A 25363-nucleotide genomic window follows, 5' to 3' on the forward strand; every position below is an offset into this window, starting at 1 on the left:
TTTCAAAATTACAACTCCCAGCATGCCCGGACAGCCGATGGCTGTCCGGGCATGCTGGGAGTTGTAGTTTTGCAACATCTGGAGGTCTGCAGGTTGAAGACCACTGAGATGGGATTGACAGGCGGAGAGTTCACTCCAGTATAAGCCGAGGGGGGCGTTTTCAGCACGAAAAATCGTGCTGAAAAACTCAGCTTATACTCGAGTATATACGGTAAATTTGTTTATTGTTTATGTACACATCTAACATTATATAAAATCACAGATAACTTTTGATGTACATTACTTGTGTATATACATTTTACATATGATACAGTGCTTTTACTATTTCAAGAATAAGAAAATAAACATTCCAAACAGTGGCTCCCAATACTCACATACCTCGATAGGACAGGGCAGAGGGACCAATAAGCAGTCAAAAGCTAATAACTCACTGTTAGATGTCCCTGGCTGATCTTATAGAGGAAGTAACAGTCTTGCAAGATGGCTAATACAATGTGCAAACAACAAACACAAAACTAAGCAACACTGACTGAAGGCAGCATTCACATCATGGGGGGACGGCCGTTGGAAGAATTTGAAAACTGGCTGCAGCTGTATCCCCCCTGAATCTGTGCTGCACCCCATTAATTTCAATAAGCCAGATGGAGTCACCTAGTGACTCCGGTCACCTCACTTTTGAACCATATTTTGTTGCCAGACTGAAACCGCAGCAGACCAGTCCAGCAATAAAAACTGATACGGTCCAATAATTAACGGACAAGAGTCACTAGCAAACTGCGTCCGGCTCATGGGGTATGGCACAAGTGTGGCGGGGATACGGCAGCAGCCAGTTTTAAAATTATTCTGACAGCTGTACCCCTAAATCGTGATTTAAATGCAGCCTAAAGGAAATATTTAACAGCAGGACCCTAAAATTTGATCAAAAAATGATTTTTTGAAACACTTTTTGATTTGATTCTTTGTATTTATCTCTTTTCAGCCTTTCTATGGCTAAGTAATATTTTATCTGACTTATTACTTCTTGTATAGAGGGAGTATTTGGATGAAGCAAATGTAATAGGAGACATTTATTTAGTACCAGGAGCATCACCTGGACAAAACTAGGTGACCTTCAAGTAGACTTTGAAATGACTAAGGTTCTAGTGGGAAATTATTTGAGTTTGATTCATTAAAGGGGTATTCCAGGCAAAAACTTTTTTTTTATATATCAACTGGCTCCGGAAAGTTAAACAGATTTGTAAATTACTTCTATTAAAAAATCTTAATCCTTCCAATAGTTATTAGCTTCTGAAGTTTTCTGTCTAACTGCTCAATGATGATGTCACATCCCGGGAGCTGTGCATGATGGGAAAATATCCCCATAGGAGCTGCACAGCTCCTGGGACGTGAGTCATCAGAAAGCAGTTAGACAGAAAACAGCAACTCAACTTCAGAAGCTAATAACTATTGGAAGGATTAAGATTTTTTAATAGAAGTAATTTACAAATCTGTTTAACTTTCTGGAGCCAGTTGATATATAAAAAAAAAGTTTTGGCCTGGAATACCCCTTTCAGTCTTTGGATTATTCTGCGTGACAAAATACTTTGAGTTACAGTTAGTTTATGGTTGGGCACTTTTAGGACAAGCAGGAGCCTTATATAGCAAAACCATATATAGCGTTACTTGAACACATATATAGCGTTATGTATAAGTCTAAAAAAAGGATTTCAGAGTGCAGTTATAAATTGCAAAGGCCTAAAAGGTAATGGACTTCAAGGTTGTGCATTCAGTTTTATTTGTTTTTAATCAACTAATCCTATTTATTATACAGGCAATGTTCAGTCTGTGCATGGTTGAAAGTGAAGCAGATGAAGTCAACTTACATGGGGTCACCAGTCTTGGATTAAAACAGGCTCTTGACTTTGCCTACACTGGACAGGTATTTGTTTTTTTAATTTTATAACAGCTTTGTTTATAGAAGCAAAATGTCCAGCGCGAATATCAAGGAACAGGATGTTTTATTCCAATAAAAGCCAAAAAGACCAGGAGAACATGACAAGGTGACGCGTTTCGGTCCTAAACCTGGACCTTAGTCATACACTAGCATACAGTGAGTACAAACCTTATATAGGTGGCCCCTCAAGCAACGACCAGTAATCCGGCCGCGGCTGAATTGGGTCCTCCTTCTCTTACGTGACGTGGGGGTGACAAGTAAAGCCCGGAGAAAGGAAGAGAAACGGCAAGAGAAAAGACAAGGAAAAAACCAAGGTAAAGGAGTAGAAAAGAGAAAAAAGGGAAAGAAGGACAAGAAGAAAAAAAAAAAAGAAGAAGAAAAGAAATAAGAGTCATGGGCAGTCACCCTCACGTGACGGAAAAAGGTTACAATCTTAGACAATATAGAAATATATAAAAATATATAAATGTTTATTACATGTAACTGGAGTTATAAATACTGTATCCTATGAAACCATAATATAGATACTCTTATAGAATCAGCACGTGTCTTAATAAAGCTAGAATACTGAAACCGGCAAGGAAAAAGGGGGGGGGGGGGGGAGAGGGGGGGAAGAAAGACTTGAGCAGAATAGTCATAGGCATCATTGTTGATAGAAACAAAGAGAATAATAACAATAACAATATAGTGGAGAGAAAGTAAACCCCAATATAAGGTACCCATATAGATGGATTACAGGTAAGTCACATGTTGAGGCAAAAGGAAGGGATAAAGCTGTACGAGTTTAAACCAATATGACTAATAGTGGAGAATAGTATCCATCCTTTTGTTGAGACCCCGAGGGACGCGGCTGTCCAATCTCAAAATCCAATAGACCTCTCGGTCCAGGAGTTTGAGCTTGACATTGCCACCCCTAATAGGTGGGCTAACTCATTCTAACCCCTGTAGCATAAGAGATGATGCATTGCCAGCATGTACCCCAGCTATGTGCCTAGAGACCATAGATATATGCCTTGAGTTAAAATGGGGTATATCCGAAATATGCTTTCGGATAAGTACCTTAAGAGGAGTCGAAGTGCACCCCACATATTGGAGATGACAATCTCTACAAGTGAGGACATAGACAACGTACGGTGTGTTGCAGTTAATATATGCATTGATCCTGTGGGTGTCGCCCGTAGAAGTCGACACCACCGAATCCGAATTCTGCATAAAACCGCAACACACGCACCTGCCATGTCCACACCTGTAGGATCCAGTATAACGCAGCCAAGTTGGCTGCGATTTGTGCTGTGTAGAGAATAAACTGGGTGAAATTCTTTGACCGATGGTCGGGGCCCTTCTGGATATACATTTGTATCCTATAGGGAACACTCCTTGGAAGGCGGGATCACATAGAACAATTGGCATATATTTGTGTATGATGTTACAAATCTGTTTACATTCCAGACTATATTTGGTACAGAAGACCACCGGAGAATCAGTGGCATTCTGGATCCCTTGTGCCTTGTTAATAGAGGGGGAAATCAACACCCCCCTATTTTTATTCGAGGCAATGTTAATACCCCACTCTATATCTCGAGAACGGTACCCACGGGCTTGGAGGCGAGAAGAGATTTCGCACACCTCCCGTCTGAAGTCAGGGTCGGCCGAGCAATTCCTGCGGGCCCTGACCATTTCTCCCGTGGGTAAGTTACGAGTTACATGTGGTGGGTGGCAGGAGGATGCGTGTAATATTGAATTCACTGCAGTTTTTTTACGATATGTAGTAGTTTTCACACAGCAGCTCTCTCTGTCACCCACCAAATGCAAGTCAAGAAAACTCACCACAGATACCTCATGATTAAGAGTAAACCTCAAATTAAGGGAATTCTCATTGATGTACGTGCAAAAGTCCGGTATGGCCGCCACATCAGAACTCCAGATGATAAGAATATCATCTATGTAGCGGCCATACCAGACTATGGACGACAAAAATGGATTGGATGGGGAGAAGATTGTCCCCCTCTCCCACCAGCACATGTAAATGTTGGCGAGAGAGGGGGAGAACTTCGCCCCCATTGAAGCTCCCATCACCTGCAAGAAAAAATGATGGTCAAACATGAAAAAATTATGGTGTAATAGATAATGCACTGCCTGTACAATGTACTCTCGTACTATATTAGAATAGTCAGAGTATGTGATAAGGAACCATGTCAAAGCCTGAAGGGCCAGAGAGTGGGGGATAACGGAATATAATGAGACAACGTCAGTTGTAATCCACCGATATGAATCTCTCCACTCAATCTGGTTCGTCATATGTAAAACATGGCCCGTGTCCTTAATGTATCCCGGCATATGTGCAATCAAAGGCTGCAGGGAAGCATCAACCCAAGCGCAAAGGTGCTCGTTGAGGGAAGATATACCCGCAACGATAGGCCTCATAGGCCCTATTGTCTAAGATTGTAAGATTTTTTTTTTCTTCTTGTCCTTCTTTCCCTTTTTTCTCTTTTCTACTCCTTTACCTTGTTTTTTTCCTTGTCTTTTCTCTTGCCGTTTCTCTTCCTTTCTCCGGACTTTACTTGTCACCCCCACGTCACGTAAGAGGAGGAGGACCCAATTCAGCCGCGGCCGGATTACTGGTCGTTGCTTGAGGGGCCACCTATATAAGGTTTGTACTCACTGTATGCTAGTGTATGACTAAGGTCCAGGTTTAGGACCGAAACGCGTCACCTTGTCATGTTCTCCTGGTCTTTTTGGCTTTTATTGGAATAAAACATCCTTTTCCTTGATATTCGCACTGGACATTTTGCTTCTGTTTGTTGGTTCCAGTCGGTGTTGCCCACGCCGGTCCTGGCGCGACGGGCTGAGGGAGTGAGCTGGACTATATACTTCTTTTCTTGCAGCTTTGTTTATAGAATGTTTACATTTTGCTTTTATTCATGCCCGGGCTCCTTATATGACAGTGCGCTCAGCCTATCACCGGCCGAGGCGGGACATCCCTGCGGGCGGCGATATGCTGAAAGCAGTATGAGTCACCGTCCCCAGGAAGAAGACCAGCACTGGAGGACCCGGACACCGATATTGGCGCAAGTTTTTGGGGGTTTGTTGCCAGTTCTTGGGGGTTTGTTTCTTCACAGTGCATTTTTTGGTAAAAAAAAAAAATGATGACACATTAACTTTAGTCTGTAGGTCCATACAATTATAATAATAGAAAATAATAGTTTTTTTATTTATTTTACTACCTAAAAAAAAATATAACTTTTTGTAAGAAAATGAGCATGCTTAATATTGTCCTCTTCTGACCCCTATATGTATACGAGGATGTGTGAGGGCTAATTTATTGTGCCATGATTTGTTGTTTTTATTGGTACCATTTTTGTTTTGATGGGACTTTTTAATCTCTTTTTATACTTTTTTTTTTTTTGGTATATGAAGTGACCAAGAATCAGCAATTCTAGACTTTATGTATTTTTTTTTTTACGTTTATGTCATTTACCGTGGAGTTTCATAAATGCTATATTTTAATAATGGTGAGTGCAGCCTTTTCATTCTCTACTGTGTGGAATATTACTGGAAGTTCTTAACAAAGGCTTTAATGCTCCACCTATTCAGTGCTGGATCTTGCATATCCACTATCTAAGGGGCCATTGTATTATTTGTGATGAACAGATTGTAGTAGTGTCAGATGTCTCTATTTAGAACTATATTTTAATAATTCGGACATTTTTATACACTTCAGTACCACACATGTTTATGTTTGTTTATTTTATTTGAAAATGGGAAAAGGGGGTGCTGCAAACTTTTATTTGCGAAGGAACTTTTTCACATTTATTAACATTTGTTTTACATAATTTATTACTATTTTGTTGTCCCTATAGGGGACTTTAACCTGCAATCTTTTTAATGTAAACACTGAACAATGCTGTGCTATAGCAGTGTTATCGGCACTCCACTTGTGCTTGCTCCTGAGGCTTTCTGCACATTTGGAGCGCCTATTGGACAGGAGGGAGCTAAGTAGGGACCCTTAGCGTATTTTCTGCTACAGATCTGCTACATATTTGCTTCAGCAGATTTTGCTGCCCATTGACTTTAATGCTGCCCTGATTTCACACAGAAAACTTGCTTAAAGTCCGATGTCAGGCAAATTGATAAATCTGGGACTATATATGCTCTATGCTTTGGTTTTTCATGCATTGTATACTAATATATGTTTATATGTTCATGGAATCTATATGACAAGTTATTTATGTTTAGGGTATGTGCAGACTGAGTCGTTTCAGTAAGGCCATGTTCACTTGTCCAGAATGTCTGTGCGGTATTCTGACGGAGATTCCCTAGCAGCGGAGTCCCATTGTATTCAGGATTCTGTGTTCAGATTCTGCTGGGCACACGGCGGAATTTCCGTGCCAGGCGTTTTCAGTGTCCACAGAAAGAATGAACCTGCTCATTCTTTCTGCGGATTCCTTATGGAATGCATAGCCGTCTATGAGACGGTGCATTCGCATACAGTCTTCGTAATTCCAGAAGTGTGAACATGGCCTTAGAATCATAGAAAATGATGTGTACCTCTAATTCAATATATTTTCCGTCTGGAATGTGACTCTCATAATCTCAATAGGATTTCCACAACCATGTTTCCAAATAGCAATTTCAGTGTGTAAATTTCTAATGCTGATCCAAATTCCCTTTAACCTTAATTCTTGAGGTGGAATTTGACATCACATTAAAGTCAATAGGACTTTGTGTTTTTGTTACATTCTGCACCAAATTCCATGTCAATTAAGGCCAATTCCACTACTAATCCTTTCTGCATTATTAAAACACATAGAAGCATAGAATGTGTCGGCAGATAAGAGCCATTTGGCCCATCTAGTCTGCCCAATATTCAGAATAATTATGAATTGTACTTGTCCCTACCTTATATGAAGGATAGCCTTATACCTATCTCTATCTTATATGAAGGATAGCCTTATACCTATCTCGATCTTATATGAAGGATAGCCTTATACCTATCTCTATCTTATATGAAGGATATCCTTATGCCTATATCTATCTTATATGAAGGATAGCCATATACCTATCCCTATCTTATATGAAGGATAGCCTTATACCTATCCCTATCTTATATGAAGGATAGCCTTATACCTATCCCTATCTTATATGAAGGATAGCCTTATACCTATCCCTATCTTATATGAAGGATAGCCTTATACCTATCCCTATCTTATATGAAGGATAGCCTTATACCTATCTCTATATTATATGAAGGATATCCTTATGCCTTTCTCTATCTAATATGAAGGATAGCCTTATACCTATCCTTATCTTATATGAAGGATATCCTTATACCTATCCCTATCTTATATGAAGGATAGCCTTATACCTATCTCTATGCTATATGAAGGATAGCCTTATACCTATCCCATGCATGCTTAAACTCCCATTTCAACATAAATGAGATTTCTATATGAAAATATGAAGAGGAAATCTTCCTTGTCATTTCCTTTATTGCAGACATGGACTCATAGATAGGAGGGGAAAAAAAGATTATTATTATGATCATTAACTGAAGTGCTGTACATTGTAAAATATAGGTAAAGGTAATATTTTAGAACATGAAATCTGCTAATTCTAAAAGTACCTATTTGTTTCAAATAGGATTGTCAATGTGCCATAGATACCAAGAACTCTTACATGCAGCTCCTCTACCATGCACTTCCCAGCAGATATGTATTATTATTTAGTCTTTGGGGCCATCTAGTGGCTAATAAATATATTTTTAGTTTCTTGCTGTTCAATTGATTGTTCAACTATAAGGCTGGATTTACATTATGTTTTGAGTCTCTGACACTGGTTTATGTTAGAACATTGTTCAGAAAGGATTCTGACATTTACAGTGGGCTTTAATAGGCCAAATGTAGTCTCCTAGGGGCTAAGCTGGGTCTATTTATGACTGTATATGTTTAATATGCAGGGCACAAAAACTTGGTGGACTATGCTTTTGTGTCACATAAATTAACAATATATGGTCATAAAGTGAACAATATGTAGTCACTGGTAGACTGCGTCTGGTGTAATAAAGGGGTAGATTTTTTTATCTACTGTGTTCAGCCCAAGGACATACCTAGAGTAAACACCTTAACGAGTAAAGAACAAATAGTTTTTTTCCAAATAAAAAAATATACACAAAGAAATATATATTTGGTATCATCGCCTGCAGAACAATCTGAACTATTAAAATATAATGGTATTGATCCCATAGGTCAATACTGTAAATAAAAAAAAAATAAAAAAAATACCAGAATTGCAGATTTTTTAACACATTCTATACCAACAAAAGAAAATAAATTGTCACACCTTAGCCAAATTGTTTCTGATAAACACTATATAAGATGTCCAAAAAATAAAATAAAAAACAATTAAACATTCTAATAATTTAGCTTCAAGTTTTTTATTTTTTAAAGGGGTATTCCAGGCAAAAACTTTTTTTTGTATATCAACTGGCTCCGGAAAGATAAACAGATTTGTAAATTACTTCTATAAAAAATCTTAATCCTTCCAATTTTTTCAATTTTGCCCCACAAATTATTTTTGTATGGTTTCATAAATAATTGCATGTGAAAATAAAGAGTACCAATAAAAAACACAGATTGTTCCACAAAAAAAAAAGCCTATGTCATTGGAAAAATAAAAATATTTTGGATCTTAGTAGTTGAAGAGAAAGAAAACATAAGTAAAAAATATAAATTCAAAGTGGGTGTTGGGAAAGGGATTAAAGGGGTATACCGGCCTTAGACACCTTAACCCCTATTTATGTCTGATCGTAGGGGTCCTGGTCCTCAGCAGAGACATGAATGGAGGGGGGGGTAGTGACGTGATGTCACGAAGGGGCGTGGCTGTGACGTCATGTCTCAGTTTCGGGAGCCGCTCCCGGCACAGAATGCTGCACCGAGATCACAGGGGTCCCAGCAGTGACACCCCTGCGGTCAGACATCTTATCCCTTATCCTTTGGATAGGGGATAAGATGTCTTAGGCCGGATTACACCTTTAAAGAATCAAGAAGACTGTGCCATAACAATGGTGGAAAGTAAGTTTTAGAAACTATGCTCTACAGATTTTGCACACAGCCTTAGGTAAATGCCCATGCCTCCATACTTTATAGTGTACCACATCTCATCCCCATCCCTTAAAAGTGTTTTTTAACCTAAATTTTAAGCTGAGGGTATGTTAACCTTGGCCACTTATGCTGCAGATTGTTCACAGGGGATTGCTGGGTGGAAAATCTGCAGTTATTATAGTAGTAATAAAGTGGATGGGATTTGTAGAAAAATATCTGCAGACCCTCTGACCTGTTTGTGGTCAGGAAGCTGAAAACAGCCAAATCGGATGAGTTACACAATTTTCATAATTCCCTTTGACAAGTATTACATAAACAGGCTGCCCTGTTTGCACAAATCCCTTGTGCAAATTGTGTAACTAACCACTGCTTTGGCTGTTTACTGCTTCTCGACCTCCTTCTGCGACCGTAAACAGGCCGGAGGTGGCTGGGAAGCCTTTAGGGGAGATGAGGATACCCCCTTAAAGGCTGATTTCAGACAAACATAATACAGATGCATCTTTATGTCGGTATAAGTTTACGTTCACATGGTTAGATTACCTGTGGATTTTCCGCTGCGTATCTGCTGCGGAAAATCTGCAGCAGATTTTGCTGCCATTGACTTCAATGGGTCCAAGGAAAAATTTGCGGATTTTATGCTGACTCATTGACTCATTTTCTGCAGCAGAAAATCCGCAGGTGATCCGCCTGTGTGAACATGACATTAGGCTGGTTTTTAACCCCTTAACCCCTTAAGGACACAGCCCATTTTCACCTCTAGGACGCAGCCCTTTTTTGCACATCTGACCACTGTCACTTTAAACATTAATAACTTTGGAATGCTTTTACTTATCAATCTGATTCCGAGATTGTTTTTTCGTGACATATTCTACTTTAACATAGTGGTAAATTTTTGTGGTAACTTGCATCCTTTCTTGGTGAAAAATCCCCAAATTTGATGAAAAAATTGAAAATTTTGCATTTTTCTAACTTTGAAGCTCTCTGCTTGTAAGGAAAATGGATATTCCAAATATTTTTTTTGGGATTCACATATACAATATGTCTTCTTTATATTTTCATCATAAAATTGACAAGTGTTTACTTTTGGAAGACATCAGAGGGCTTCAAAGTTCAGCAGCAATTTTACAATTTTTCACAAAATTTTCAAACTCGCTATTTTTTATGGACCAGTTCAGGTTTGAAGTGGATTTGAAGGGTCTTCATATTAGAAATACCCCATAAATGACCCCATTACAAAAACTGCACCCCCCAAAGTATTCAAAATGACATTCAGTAAGTGCTTTAACCCTTTAGGTGTTTCACAGGAAAAGCAGCAAAGTGAAGGAGAAAATTCAAAACCTTCATTTTTTACACTTGCATGTTCTTGTAGACCCAATTTTTGAATTTTTACAAGGGGTAAAAGGATAAAATTTATACTTGAATTTGTAGCCAAATTTCTCTCAAGTAAGCACATACCTCATATGTCTATGTAAATTGTTCGGCGGGCGCAGTAGAGGGCTCAGAAGCGAAGGAGCGACAAGGGGATTTTGAAGAGTACGTTTTTCTGAAATGGTTTTTTGGGGGCATGTTGCATTTAGGAAGCCCCTATGGTGCCAAAACAGCAAAAAAAAAAAAAAAAAACATGGCATACCATTTTGGAAACTAGACCCCTTGAGGAACGTAACAAGGAATTAAGTGAGCCTTAATACCCCACAGGTGTTTCATGTCTTTTGCATATGTAAAAAAAAAAAAAAAAATTTCACTAAAATGTGTGTTTCCCCCCAAATTTCACATTTTTGCAAGGGTTAATAGCAGAAAATACCCCCCAAAATTTGTAACCCCATCTCTTCTGAGTATGGAGGTACCCCATAAGATGACCTGAAGTGCATTACGGGCGAACTACAATGCTCAGAAGAGAAGGAGTCATATTTGGCTTTTTGAGAGCAAATTTTGCTCGGGGGGCATGTTGCATTTAGGAAGCCCCTATGGTGCCAGGACAGCAAAAAAAACGACATGGCATACCATTTTGGAAACTAGATCCCTCGGGGAACGTAACAAGGGGTTAAGTGAACCTTAATACCCCACAGGTGTTTCACGACTTTTGCATATGTAAAAAAAAAAAAATTTTTACCAAAAATGCTTGGTTTAGCAAACATTTTACATTTTTAAAAAAGGTAATAGCAGAAAATACCCCCCAAAATTTGAAGCCCAATTTCTCCCGATTCAGAAAACACCCAATATGGGGATGAAAAGTGCTCTGCTGGCGCACTACAGGTCTCAGAAGAGAAGGAGTCACATTTGGCTTTTTGGAAGCAAATTTTGCTCTGGGGGCATGCCGCATTTAGGAAGCACCTATGGTGCCAGGACAGAAAAAAAAAACCACATGGCATACCATTTTGGAAACTAGACCCCTTGGGGAACGTAACAAGGGGTAAAGTGAACCTTAATACCCCACAGGTGTTTCACGACTTTTGCATATGTAAAAAAAAAATATTTTTTTTACACTAAAATGCTTGTTTTCCCCCAAATTTTACATTTTTACAAGGGATAATAGCAGAAAATACCCCCCAAAATTTGTAACCCCATCTCTTCTGAGTATGGAAATACCCAATAAGTGGACGTGAAGGGCACTGGGGGCGAACTACAATGCTCAGAAGAGAAGGAGCATCATTGAGGTTTTGGAGAGAGAATTTGGCCATGTGCATTTCCAAAGCCCCCCCCGTGGTGCCAGAACAGTGGACCCCCCCCACATGTGACCCCATTTTTAAAACTACACCCCTCACGGAAGGTAATAAGGTTTGCAGGGAGAATTTACACCCCACTGGCATTTGACGGATCTTTGGAACAGTGGGCTGTGCAAATTAAAAATTTTATTTTTCATTTTCACAGACCCCTGTTTCAAAGATCTGTCAGACACCTGTGGGGTGTAAATGCTCACTGTACCCCTTGTTACATTCCGTGAGGGGTGTAGTTTCCAAAATGGGGTCACATGTGGGTATTTATTGTTTTGCACTTATGTCAGAACCGCTGTAAAATCAGCCACCCCTGTGCAAATCACCAATTTAGACCTCAAATTTACATGGTGCACTCTCCCTTCTGAGCCTTGTTGTGCGTCCCCAGAACACTTTGCGCCCACATATGGGGTATCTCCGTCCTCAGGAGAAATTGTGTTACAAATTTTGGAGGCTTTTTTTCTTTTACCGCTTGTGAAATTTTAAAGTATGGGGCAACACCAGTATGTTAGTGTACAAAAATGTTTTTTTTTTACACTAACATGCTGGTGTAGACCCCAACTTTACCTTTTCATAAGGGGTAAAAGGAGAAAAAGCCCCCCAAAATTTGTTAGGCAATTTCTCCCGAGTACGGCGATACCCCATATGTGGCCCTAAACTGTTGCCTTGAAATACGACAGGGCTCCAAAGTGAGAGCGCCATGTGCATTTGAGGCCTAAATTAGGGATTTGCATAGGGGTGGACATAGGGGTATTCTACACCAGTGATTCTCAAACAGGGTGCCTCCAGCTGTTGCTAAACTCCAAGCATGCTTGGACAGTCAATGGCTGTCCGGTAATGCTGGGAGTTTTTGTTTTTCAACAGCTGGAGGCTCCGTTTTGGAAACACTGCTGTAGGATACGTTTTTCATTTTTATTGGGGGGGAAGGGGTGGTGGGGGGGGGCAGTGTACGTGTGTATATGTAGTGTTTTACTCTTTATTTTATGTTAGTGTAGTGTTTTTAGGTTACATTCACACTGACGGCGGATTACACTGAGTCTCCCGCTAGGAGTTTGAGCTGCGGCTGCTGCAGCTCAAACTTGAAGCAGGGAACTCACTGTAATCCGCCGCCAGTGTGAATGTAACCTGTACATTCACATGGGAGGGGGGGGGGGCAAAACTACAACTCACAGCATGCTCTGACAGTAGTTTTGCAACAGCTGGAGGCACACTGGTTGGAAAATACTGAGTTAGGTAATAGGACCTATTACCTAACTCGGCATTTCCCAACCAGTGTGCCTCCAGCTGTTGCAGAACTACAACTCTCAGCATGTACTGATTGCCAAAGGGAATGCTGGGAGATGTAGTTATGCAACAGCTGGAGGCACGCAAGTACAACTCCCAGCATGCAGAGACAGCCATTTGCTGTTCCTGAATGCTGGGAGTTGTAGTTTTGCAAGATTTAGAGGGGTTCAGGCTAGAGATCACTGACAGTGGTCTCTAAACTGTGGCCCTCCAGATGTTGCAAAACTACAAATCTCAGAATGCTAAGACAGCAAACTGCTGTCTGGGCATGCTGGGAGTTGTAGTTTTGTAACATCTGGAGGGCTACAGTTTAGAGACCACTGTCAGTGATCTCTAGCCTGAACCCCTCTAAATCTTGCAAAACTACAACTCCCAGCATGCCAACACAGCAAACAGCTGTCAAGGCATGGTGGGAGTTGTAGTTTTGCAACATCTGGAGGGCGACAGTTTAGAGACCACTCTCTAAACTGTCGCCCTGCAGATGTTGCTAGGCAACAGACTCCCGGACACGCGGCGTCATACTCACCTCCACCGCCGCCGTGATCGCAGCCACCGCCGGGTAAGTGATCGCCGCTGCCGCCGCCGCTACCGCCGCCGCTACTACACGGTTCCCCCCGCTGTGCCCGGACACCGATGGGTGGGCATAGCGGGGGGAACCGAACTTTAACCCCCCCGCCCCCAGTCTGCTATTGGTCGGTCGCTCGGCCGATCAATAGCAGGGATAGGAGGGGTGGCAACCCTGCCACCTCACTCCTATCTCTTCAAGGGGGATCGAGGGTGTCTTGGACACCCTCGATCCCCCTTATTTTATCGCGGAGCCGCCGTTGATGGGCAGGGGGAGAGCGCTCCCCCTGCAAACACCATAGATGCCGTGATCAGAACTGATCACGGCATCTATGGGGTTAATGCTGCCGGGACCGGCGCGATCGCGGCCCCGGCAGCTGCGGTGGGACTCCGGCTGTGATTGACAGCTGAGTCCCAAACGCGATCTCCTGCGCTGCCCGCGGCAGAGCAGGAGATCGCTTGGACGTATGTATACGTCCATTTGCGTGAACGTGTAATTCGCCTGGACGTATGCATACATCCATTAGCGGGAAGGGGTTAAGGACCAGGCCATTTTACACCTTAGGACCAGAGCGTTTTTTGCACATCTGACCACTGTCACTTTAAACATTAATAACTCTGGGATGCTTTTAGTTATCAATCTGATTCCGAGATTATTTTTTCGTGACATATTTTACTTTAACATAGTGGTAAAATTTTGTGGTAACTTGCATCCTTTCTTGGTGAAAAATCCCCAAATTTGATGAAAAATTTGAAAATTTTGCATTTTTCTAACTTTGAAGCTCTCTCCTTGTAAGGAAAATGGATATTCAAAATATTTTTTTATTTTATTCACATTTCCAATATGTCTACTTTATGTTTGCATCATAAAATTGACGTGTTTTTACTTTTGGAAGACACCAGAGGGCTTCAAAGTTCAGCAGCACTTTTCCAATTTTTCACAAAATTTTGAACCTCGCTTTTTTTCAGAGACCAGTTCAGGTTTGAAGTGGATTTGAAGGGTCTTCCCATTAGAAATACCCCACAAATGACCCCATTATAAAAACTACACCCCCCAAAGTATTCAAAATGACAATCAGTAAGTGTTTTAACCCTTTAGGTGTTTCACAGGAATAGCAGCAAAGTGAAGGAGAAAATTCACAATCTTTATTTTTTACACTCGCATGTTCTTGTAAACCCAATTTTTGAATTTTTACAAGGGGTAAAAGGAGAAAATGTATACTTATATTTGTAGCCCAATTTCTCTCGAGTAAGCACATACCTCTTATGTCTATGTAAAGTGTTCGGCTGGCGCAGTAGAGGGCTCAGAAGCGAAGGAGCGACAAGGGGATTTTGGAGAGTACGTTTTTCAGAAATGGTTTTTGGGGGGCATGTTGCATTTAGGAAGCCCCTATGGTGCCAGAACAGCAGAAATAACCCACATGGCATACCATTTTGGAAACTAGACCCCTTGGGGAACGTAACAAGGAATAAAGTGAGCCTTAATACCCCACAGGTGTTTCACGACTTTTGCATATGTAAAAAAAATTATTTATTTTTTCACTAAAATGTTTGTTTCCCCCTAAATTTCACATTTTTGCAAGGGTTAATAGCAGAAAATACCCCCCAAACATTGTAACCCCATCTCTTCTGAGTATGGAGGCACCCCATAAGTTGGCATAAAGTGCATTACGGGCGAACTACAATGCTCCGAAGAGAAGGAGTGATATTTGACTTTTTGAGAGCAAATTTTGCTCGGGGGGCATGTCGCATTTAGGAAGCCCCTATGGTGCCAGAACAGCAAAAAAAAAAAAAACACATGGCATACCATTTTGGAAACTAGACCCCTTGAGGAACGTAACAAGGAATAAAGTGAGCCTCAATACCCCACACGGGTTTCACGACTTTTGCATATGTAAAAAAATATATATATTTTTTTCAGTAAAATGTGTGTTTCCCCCCAAATTTCACATTTTTGCAAGGGTTAATTGCAGAAAATACCCCCCAAAATGTGTAACCCCATCTCTTCTGAGTATGGAGGTACCCCATAAGTGGACCTGAAGTGCACTACGGGCGAACTACAATGCTCAGAAGAGGAGGAATGGTAGTCAGGGGCCATGTGCATTTACAAAACCCCCCGTGGTGCCAGAACAGTGGACCCCCCCACATGTGACCCCATTTTGGAAACTAAACCCCTCACAGAATTTAATAAGTGGTGCAGTGAGCATTTACACCCCACTGGCGTTTGACAGATCTTTGGGACAGTGGGCTGTGCAAATGGAAAATTACATTTTTCATTTTCACGGATCACTGTTCCAAAATTCTGTCAGACACCTGTGGGGCGTAAATGCTCACTGTACCCCTTATTACATTACATGAGGGGTGTAGTTTCCAAAATGGGGTCACATATGGGGGGGGGTCCATTGTTCTGGTACCATGGGGGCTTTGTAAACACAAGTGGCCTTCAATTCAGGACAAATTTTCTCTTCAAAATCCCAATGGCGCTCCTTCTCTTCTGAGCATTGTAGTGCACCCATAGAGCACTTTACATCCACATATGGGGTATGCTCTTACTCAGAAGAAATTGGGTTACAAATTTTGGTGGACTTTTTTTTTATTTTCCCTTATGAAAATGAAAAATTTAGGGTGACACCAGCATTTTAGTGAAAATTTAGTTTTTTTTTCATTTTCCCATCCAACTTTAATGAAAATTTGTCAAACACCTGTGGGGTGTTCAGGCTCACTATACCCCTTGTTACGTTCCGTGAGGGGTGTCGTTTCCAAAATGGGGTCACATGTCTGTATTTATTGTTTTGTGTTTATGTCAGAACCACTGTAAAATCAGCCACCCCTGTGCAAATCACCAATTTAGGCCTCAAATGTACATGGTGCCTATCATCACTAAATTCAGTAAGCACAGTTTCCTCTTCAAATGGATAGTGAAAAAACACTGGGGCATATTACAAAATGATAAAATCCTGTGAGAATATATCCCACCAGCCCCATCTTTTGTATTTAGAAAGGCCCAAAACATTGGCAATCTTGTAGCCCCCACTATTGGGAGAAAGAAAACTGCATTAACAGTAAACAAAAAAAAATATTTTTATCAATCAAAAATGGTTTCTTCCCTTGTAAGCAGTGTAGGGCCTGTATAGCGACCTGAAACGTGACCCCCGTGATGGCCATTCTTAATAACAGGAACAATGACACAACGGAATATAAAATAAGAAATCATATAAACTGTACCACCTGTGGAGTCATTTATGCTATACGGTGCCCGTGTGATAAGTTATATTTAGGCCGCACCAAAAGGGCCCTTAAAGTGCGACTGGGAGAATATATGAATAATATACAGAAAGGATCTGAGGGGCACCCATTATCCCTCTACTATAAGGAAAGATACTCGCAAAACCCCAGGGGTACCCATTTTTTGGGGATAGAAAAAATTTACCCCCACTGGCTAGGAGGGAATTTTATATCTCAAATGTCCAGGGCCAAATCAAAATGGATCTTTAATCTAAACACGATGATTCCACTTGGACTGAATGCAGAATTTGAGATTTTTGGCTTCCTGTGAGAATTGGTTTACTAACATAAATATAAAAAACATCAATCAAAATAATTTGTCTTCTGGATGGAAAAGTTCCTTATTTGAACCCGTTCAGATTCTCATTGGATGAAAAAACTGCAAATAAATAACACTATCAGGCAGGAGGAAGAGGTAAACGGCTTAGGAGTATATATATAAGGTAATCAGGAGGTCCAGGCTCACATCCCCGATGAAGGAGAGCGTTGTATTGTCTCCGAAACGCGTTGGAGTGTTGTCACTGCACAGCCAGAACCATCGGGCAAGCTCCTAAGCCGGAGATAACGCAGTTGAGACGCCACCGGCTGGGGCGCACTCCCACGATTCTCTAAAAACTCAGCTCCCTCAACAAGTGTCTGCAAGCACTGAGAAGATCATCGGATCGCAGGACACCGCACACACAGAAGATTTGCAGCAGATCTCAGGTACCACGTGCATACTGGACTCGGATCTATACACCTGAAAGCATACTGGTGCGCATATTGCTTGTTACGAATCCAAACTGAAAGTATCTGAGCGCATACTGCCGCGCATATTGTCTGTCACTTATATAAACCGAGAATCACTTCACTATATCATAGGACTTCATCGTATATAGGTGAAATAGTCTGCATGCCTCGGAGTGAGATATATAAATCCTTGCTCCTTCCTATGAAATAAGCTAGGAATACTAGGGGAACAATTTGCTCATAGTATACATACAAACAAGTATACAATTAGTGCAATATAATACATTGTCTATTTATTCATTTGTCTCCTACCTAGGTTTCTCTAACAATTCAATCCTATGCACTTTCCTGCGGTCTTGCGCTATATTATGCACCTTATGCATTAGGTATGCTCCTCCTTTTAAGTAAATCTTTGATAATTTTATCATTTTTATACCACTCCTTGATATATTTATATATTTTTCCAGCCTCAGAAAAAACACCCGCGCTTCTTCTGGCTCCGGCGCTGTGGCTGTGCGCTGCGATGCGCAATGACAAGTGACGTCACCAAAAGCGACGTCACCGTAAGTGCGCACAGTGACAGCGCCGGAGCCAGAAGAAGCGCGGGCCCCGGGAACAGGTAATTAGAACACCGGGGATGGGGGAGGCGATGGGGCAGCTGAGGTGTTTGCTGAGGATTGTGTATAGAAGCGAAGTGGGGACCAGATACGGCTATATGTCTGCTCCCCACTTCACTTCTATACACATATGCCTCTGAAGCGCTATGATTGACAAGCGGAGCATTGGCAGAGCATCGTGCAGCGGCTTCCCAGAGTGATGCTCTGCTAATAAAATGCTTGTCCTTGATAGTGCTTGAGGCATATGTATATAGATGCGCTGGGGGCATATGTTTGCGCTGTGCGGGGGGCATATATACTGTATATACATGCGCTGCTGGGGGCATATGTTTGCGCTGTGCGGGGGGCATATATATATATACATGCACTGCTGGGATCATATGTTTGCGCTGTGCGGGGGGCATATATACTGTATATACATGTGTTGCTGGGGGCATATGTTTGCGCTGTGCGGGGGGCATATATATATATATATATATATATATATATATATATATACATGCACTGCTGGGATCATATGTTTGCGCTGTGCCGGGGGCATATATACTATATATACATGCGCTGCTGGGATCATATGTTTGCGCTGTGGGGGGGGCATATATAGTGTATATACATGTGTTGCTGGGGGCATATGTTTGCGCTGTGCGGGGGGCATATATATATATATATATATATATATACATGCACTGCTGGGATCATATGTTTGCGCTGTGCCGGGGGCATATATACTGTATATACATGCGCTGCTTGTATCATATGTTTGCGCTGTGCGGGGGGCATATATACTGTATATACATGTGTTGTTGGGGGCATATGTTTGCGCTGTGCGGGGGGCATATATATATATATATACATGCACTGCTGGGATCATATGTTTGCGCTGTGCCGGTGGCATATATACTGTATATACATGCGCTGCTTGTATCATATGTTTGCGCTGTGCGGGGGGCATATATACTGTATATACATGTGTTGCTGGGGGCATATGTTTGCGCTGTGCGGGGGGCATATATATATATATATATATATATATATGGGGGGGCATATATATATATATATATATATATATATATATATATATATATGCACTGATGGGATCATATGTTTGAGCTGTGTCGGGGGCATATATACTGTATATACATGCGCTGCTGGGGGCATATGTTTGAGCTGTGTGGTGGGCAAATATATATATCTCTTAACATAAAAAACTACTTTGTACAAACGTGAACATGTTTTTTACAACAGCTTGCAGCTGTCGGGGGGAAAAAAAAAAACAAAACCCGAGTAATGTGGTCAGGAAAATTGGTAAATCTGTGTGAAAGTAAGGTTTTGGTCGGGAAACGCCCCTTTTTCGGCTTTTCAGCAAGCCGAGTCGGGTGGTTCGGGAATTAGTGTCGCAACATGGCGCACATTGTCTGTGCCATGGCGCAGACAATGGCCCTCATTTACTATTCTAAACCCGACCTCTTTTGTCGGGTTTTTTTGTCGCATCTTTGTCTGCGCCATGTCGCAGACATCGTGCGCCAGTCTGCGACACCATGCGACATTTTTTCCCGACGGACCCGATGTGGATTCTCCCAAACCCGAAAAAGGGGCGTAACCCGACATTTCTGAGCTTTCCCACGTATTTATAAAGGTTTCCAACCCGAATTTGTTGTATTGTTGTGGATTTTTTCCCGACAGCTCAGAGGAGTTGGAAACCAAAACCAACAAAACCCACGTGTGACAAACAGGATGCGACATAATAATAAATATCAGGGGAAAAAAGCAGTCGGGTAAGAAAGCAACATAGACTTACAACCCGATTTTCTTAGTAAATGAGGGCCACAATGTGCGACAACATAAACCCGACAAATGGTGTCGGTTTGGTGATAGTAAATGAGGGCCATTATTTTGCCCAGTTCACATACAGTTACCCGCTTCTATTTGGTCAGTATACCTTTTTTGCAGTATGGAATACTATAGTAAACTATTATTTTATACAAAGGTATATAGTAAAGAAATGTGTACTGAACACACTTTTACAATGTGGGGCAGTGGTTGGTGTATCCAGCTGTATGCCTGTTCTATCAAGCTTGAAGTTCCTTTATGGCAGTGGAGTACAGTAGGGTATGTTTATAATTGTGTATTTATTGGCAGACTTCTGACTTCTTAATGTTAACTTTGTTTTTATAGATCCTATTGGAGCCAGGGGCGATTCAAGATGTTTTGGCAGCTGGCAGTCACTTGCAGTTACTTGAGCTCTTGAACCTTTGTTCTCAGTATCTAATCCAGGTAAACACAGGAATGAATACAACATATAAGTCTTATACTTTAAAGAATAAACTTATAATAAATGGCAGAAGACCTCTCAGGGAGACCAGCAGACTCCAAGTAAGCATATCAGCAGTTGTAAAACTCAACTTGGTTGCTAATCCAACCCAATACCCTACAGAACAGGAATAATTGATTTCCGATTTCGGAATGTACTGCCATTCCATACATAAAGCATACAAGCGGCTCTGAAGTTCATATTCCAAAGAAAAATATATATAGTAAGAGTTCTTTATGCCCGATAAAATGTAATAGTGGTTCATTAAAGGCTATGATAAAAAATAATGGGGGGTATTTATCAAAGGATTTATGGGTTTTTTTCACGTAACTTTGGCGCAATACTTTGGCGCAGTGTCTTTTTGTGCCAAAGTTTCTTTGCGCATCTTCTCCACTGTCATTTTTACAACTTTCTCAAAATCACACGGTCCTGTGTGTGATTTTAACTTTAGTCAGTAATTCATCATCGATCTTTGGCACAATTTTGGCGCAAATCCCGTTTTTTGGGGGCAAATCCCCACCAAGAAATTTTGCACATGGAAAACACACTTAGCAATGTCAGAAAATGCAAAGGTGTAAAAATACATTAAAAAATTTTTTTTTGTGAAAGCAGCGACGCCTCCGGGGCTGCTCAATACTATCCTGCGACATATTTGTCTCTGAGGGACCTTCACCCTCCGTTGAGCCAGCATTGGACATGGCCACACAGGTTCAGGAAAGGTAAACACTAAAGCAGTGGACCCCTTTCTGACTGTTCGAAAAATCATTTTTATCAAGATAAAGCCAGTGTGCACAGTTTGATAGGGTCCTGTCATGTGACAGTTGCGCTGTAATGGTGATATCATATACTGCTGTATACCCGGGGTAATACGGATAACAGATTTAGATGCTATGGATTGGTGAAACATGTGCATTTGATTCTAAGGATGGGTTCTCATAAAGTTTTATGGTCAGTATTTGAAACACTTCATGGTCCTCATTTTGGTCAATATTAAAGGGTTACTCCGCCCCTAGACATCTTATCCCCTATCCAAAGGATAGGGGATAAGATGTGAGATCACTGCGGTCACGCTGCTGGGGACCCCCGGGATCGCCGCTGCGGCACTGCGCTATCATTACTGCACAGAGCGAGTTCGCTCTGTGAGTAATGACGGGCGATACAGGGGACGGAGCAGCGTGACGTCATGGCGCCGCCCCTCGTGACATCACGGCCCGTCCCCTCCCATAGACTTGTATTGAAAGGGGCGGGCCGTGACGTCACGAGGGGCAGAGCCAGGACTTAACGATGCTCCGGCCCCTGTATTGCCCGTCATTACGTGCAGAGCGAACTCGCTCTGTGCAGTAATGATAGCGCGGTGTCGCAGCGGCGATCCCAGAGGTCACCAGCAGCGGCGATCTGACATCTTATCCCCTATCCTTATAATGTATAGATGCAGGATTTATATGTTAAAAAGAGGCCATTAATGTGGTGTAAACAACCCCTTAGCACTGTGCCGTCACCATCTAACCTCATGTTAACTCTACTTTTCTTTTAATGTTATTCAATTATAATAATTTATTTAGAAGTTTAGGTTGTGCACGTGGTTTACTGAAAGTTAAATGGAAGAAGCCATCTGATTGGTTGCTATGAGCAACTGCACCACTTTTCCTCTTCACGGATTTTGCTAAATCTCCCCCCCCTCCCGAAAATCCTGCTACATCACTACCTAATCCGCTCTACCCTCCTGCAGAGAATAATTTCTCTGCATCCCTATGCAACATCTTTGCTCAATTAGACAGTATGCGCGACAGTATGATTGTGTTGTTCCTCCCTTATGAAATGAATATGTATTATACTGCCACTGTGATTCATATATAACTGGATGCATAGACTATGTGACGGCAAATTTCCTCATACCAACAAGTATTGACCTATTATTGTTGTTAGACATTAAAAAATGTGTCTGCATGTACCAGAAACAGCACCACTGTAGTCTATAGAATGTTTCAGGTGTTGCATCTCAACCCCATAAGCTGAGATTTTAATACCTGACATTTTCCATAGACAAGAATGGTGCTTTTTCCGAAAAATAACAGACTATTTTGAAATCTTTTACATCCTCTGTAACTGGAATGACTGTTCTAAGCAGCAGCCATTAAATGGGCACTCTCATTAAAACTAATTTTTGCTATTGCACTCCTTATGGTAAATAAAAAATATTTCTAATATACTTTGTTAAAAAAAAAAAAAAAGTTTTCTATGTTTTATTTATGCTTAAAAAGCTCAAGAGCACAGTTTCCCCCACCTCATTCACAGACTTTGGACCAAAGCCCAAATACAGGAAGTGCAGCCTGGAGTGCTGAGGGGGGGGTGTCCAACCAACAGCATATGGCAGCGCTGCGGAATCTGTAGGCGCTATATAAATAAATAAATAAATATGGCAGTAAAGTGTGAGAGGAGCTATGATTGGATGAGGCTGGACCCCCCCCCCCCCCCCTCAGCTCTCCAGGCTGCACTTTCTGTGTTTGGACTTCGGTCCAAAGTCTGTGTATAAGATGGGGGGAAATTTGCTCTTGAGCTTTTTTAAGCACAAATAAAACATTGAAAACTTCATTTTTTTAAACAAAGTATATTAGAAATATTTTTTTTATTTACCACAAGACGTGCAATAGCAAAAATTTGTTTTAATTAGAGTTACCCTTTAAGGTTAGTGGGGTCAATTAAATTCATAGTATTGCGACACTTCCCAGTGAGAGTCACTGCTTTTTTTAAACATCCATCCATTAGGGATTATACATGGCTTTAAGAAAATTCTTCCACATTTTGTTATGTTTATGCCTTGTGCTAAAATAAAAATAAAAAAAAATCCCCATCAATCTGCACTCAATACTCCATAAAGAGTATGTAAAAATACAATTTTAGAAATTTTTAGAAAAGTATTTATACCTTGTACGGAAGACATTTGGAACAACCAACTTCATAGAGTTGGGCCCCCCACCAAACTTAGTAATCGGGAGAGAAGGGCCTTGGTTAGAGAGATGAACAAGAACCCAATGGCCACTCTGGCTATTTTCCAAAGATCCTGTGTGCAGAGGAGATCTGCAAAAAAAAGTGTCAGAACCTATATGGTTAAAAGGTTCTGATAGGTTCTTTGTTGTTTCATGTTTCTGGGTTACGCCCGACAGTCTGGACTGGTCAGCTGACCTTGATTGGAGCACCTGTTCTGGCTCCATATAAGCTGGCAGTCTACTCCAAATCCTTGCCTGCTATAGAACTCTGTGTACTCCCAGCTAGCATTTATATTGTATCTGTTATATCTGGCATTTTGACCCTTTGTCTCCGCTCTCTGACTCTTCTCCTGGCTTTGCGAATTGTCTTATCTTTAATATTTTGGTATCGACTCAGACTGTGGACAGCGACTTATTGTTTGTTTATTTTGTTTTTCCGTTAGTCTGAGTTATTCCATTCTGTGTCCTGACCTCTGTCTGCATTATAGTTTATTAGTTTGACTGGACTGCCCTCACTTATTGTAAGTAGGGACCGTCACCATGGTTACGGACCCACTATCTAGGGCAGGTACGTAAGTAGGCAGGGATAGGGGGAGTGGGCGAGAATAGTGTGCACGCCTTCCCTGCCCAGATGTGACAAAAGGACCTTAAGGACTCTCAAACTGTGATAAACAATATTTTCTGGTCTTATGAAACCAAGATTAATGTTTTTGGCCTCAATTTTTAGTGTCATGTCTGGAGAACACCACACACTGCTCATCACCTGCCCCAAACCATTCCTACAGTGAAGCAGCACCATGCTGTGGGGGCCATTATAGCAGCTGGGACAGAGAGAGAGGTCAGGTTGATGGAAAGCTGATTGGAGAAAAGTACAGGAATATTCTCACTGAAAACCTTATCCAGAGTGCTCTGGACCTCAGATTGAGATGAAGTTTCACCTTCCAACAAGGCAATTACCCTAAGCACACAGCCAAGACAATACAGTAGTGGCTGAGGGACAACTCTGTGAATGTCCTTGAAAGACCAAGCTAGAGCCCTGACTTGAACCCCATGATACATCCTCAAAAATACCTTAAAATGGCTGTCCACGAAGAGTCCCCATCCAGCCTATAAGAGCTTGAGAGGATCTGTGGCGAGGAATGGCAAAAAATGCTCAAATCTTAAAGTGCAAACTGTGTGCCATGTACCTTGCTTCAAACCTGTATATAGATATTGTCTAGACTAGATGAAGTGGTAAGAGAAACCAACAATGCTGCAGAAGATTTTATCTACCGTATAAGACGACTGGGCGTATAAGACGACCCCCAACTTTTCCAGTTAAAATATAGAGTTTGGGATATAATCGCCATATATACTGTACCTCCTTCTCTGCCTCTCAGATCTCACACATGCGCCACCCTTGTATCCCAATACCGTACCTCCTTCTCTGCCTCTCAGATCTCGCACATGCGCCGCTGCGCCGCCTCTCAGATCTCGCACATGCGTGCCTGCGCCGCTTCACTGCAGTCCTCAGGAGCGAGATCTGAGAGGCAGAGAAACAGGTACGGTAATAGGATGCATACAAGGGCAGGCCAGACAGGTGAAAGATGCGTTTTTTTCTGGGCCCAGCGCCGCTCTCTCTCTATCCATACCCTGGGCATCCCGCTCTATCTCTATCCATACCCCGGGCATCTTGCTCTATCTCTATCCCTACCCTGGGCGTCCAGCCGACTGCAGCAGTCGCCCTATAAGACGACCCACGACTTTTTAGAAGATTTTCCTGGGTTAAAAAGTCTTCTTGTATGCCGTAAAATACGGTATATAAATGGTAGCTTTAAATATAACACATGATCACAACAATCT

At 41.5% G+C, this 25363-nt stretch overlaps 1 protein-coding gene across 2 annotated transcripts in view; it reads left to right on the forward strand.

Moving 5' to 3' along the window:
- KLHL32 (kelch like family member 32) overlaps positions 1-25363 on the forward strand; it is a 244095-nt gene that overhangs the window by 99435 nt on the left and 119297 nt on the right. The window contains exons 4-5 of one of the 2 annotated variants that reach the window (XM_056566147.1): positions 1811-1918; positions 20399-20497. In XM_056566147.1, coding sequence (XP_056422122.1) covers positions 1811-1918; positions 20399-20497 — 207 coding nt within the window. The remainder of the gene's footprint in view (positions 1-1810; positions 1919-20398; positions 20498-25363) is intronic. The other variant, XM_056566148.1, reaches the window with a different exon arrangement.

Source organism: Hyla sarda, chromosome 3 (genome assembly GCF_029499605.1).
Source record: "Hyla sarda isolate aHylSar1 chromosome 3, aHylSar1.hap1, whole genome shotgun sequence".
Taxonomy (NCBI): Eukaryota; Metazoa; Chordata; class Amphibia; order Anura; family Hylidae; genus Hyla; species Hyla sarda.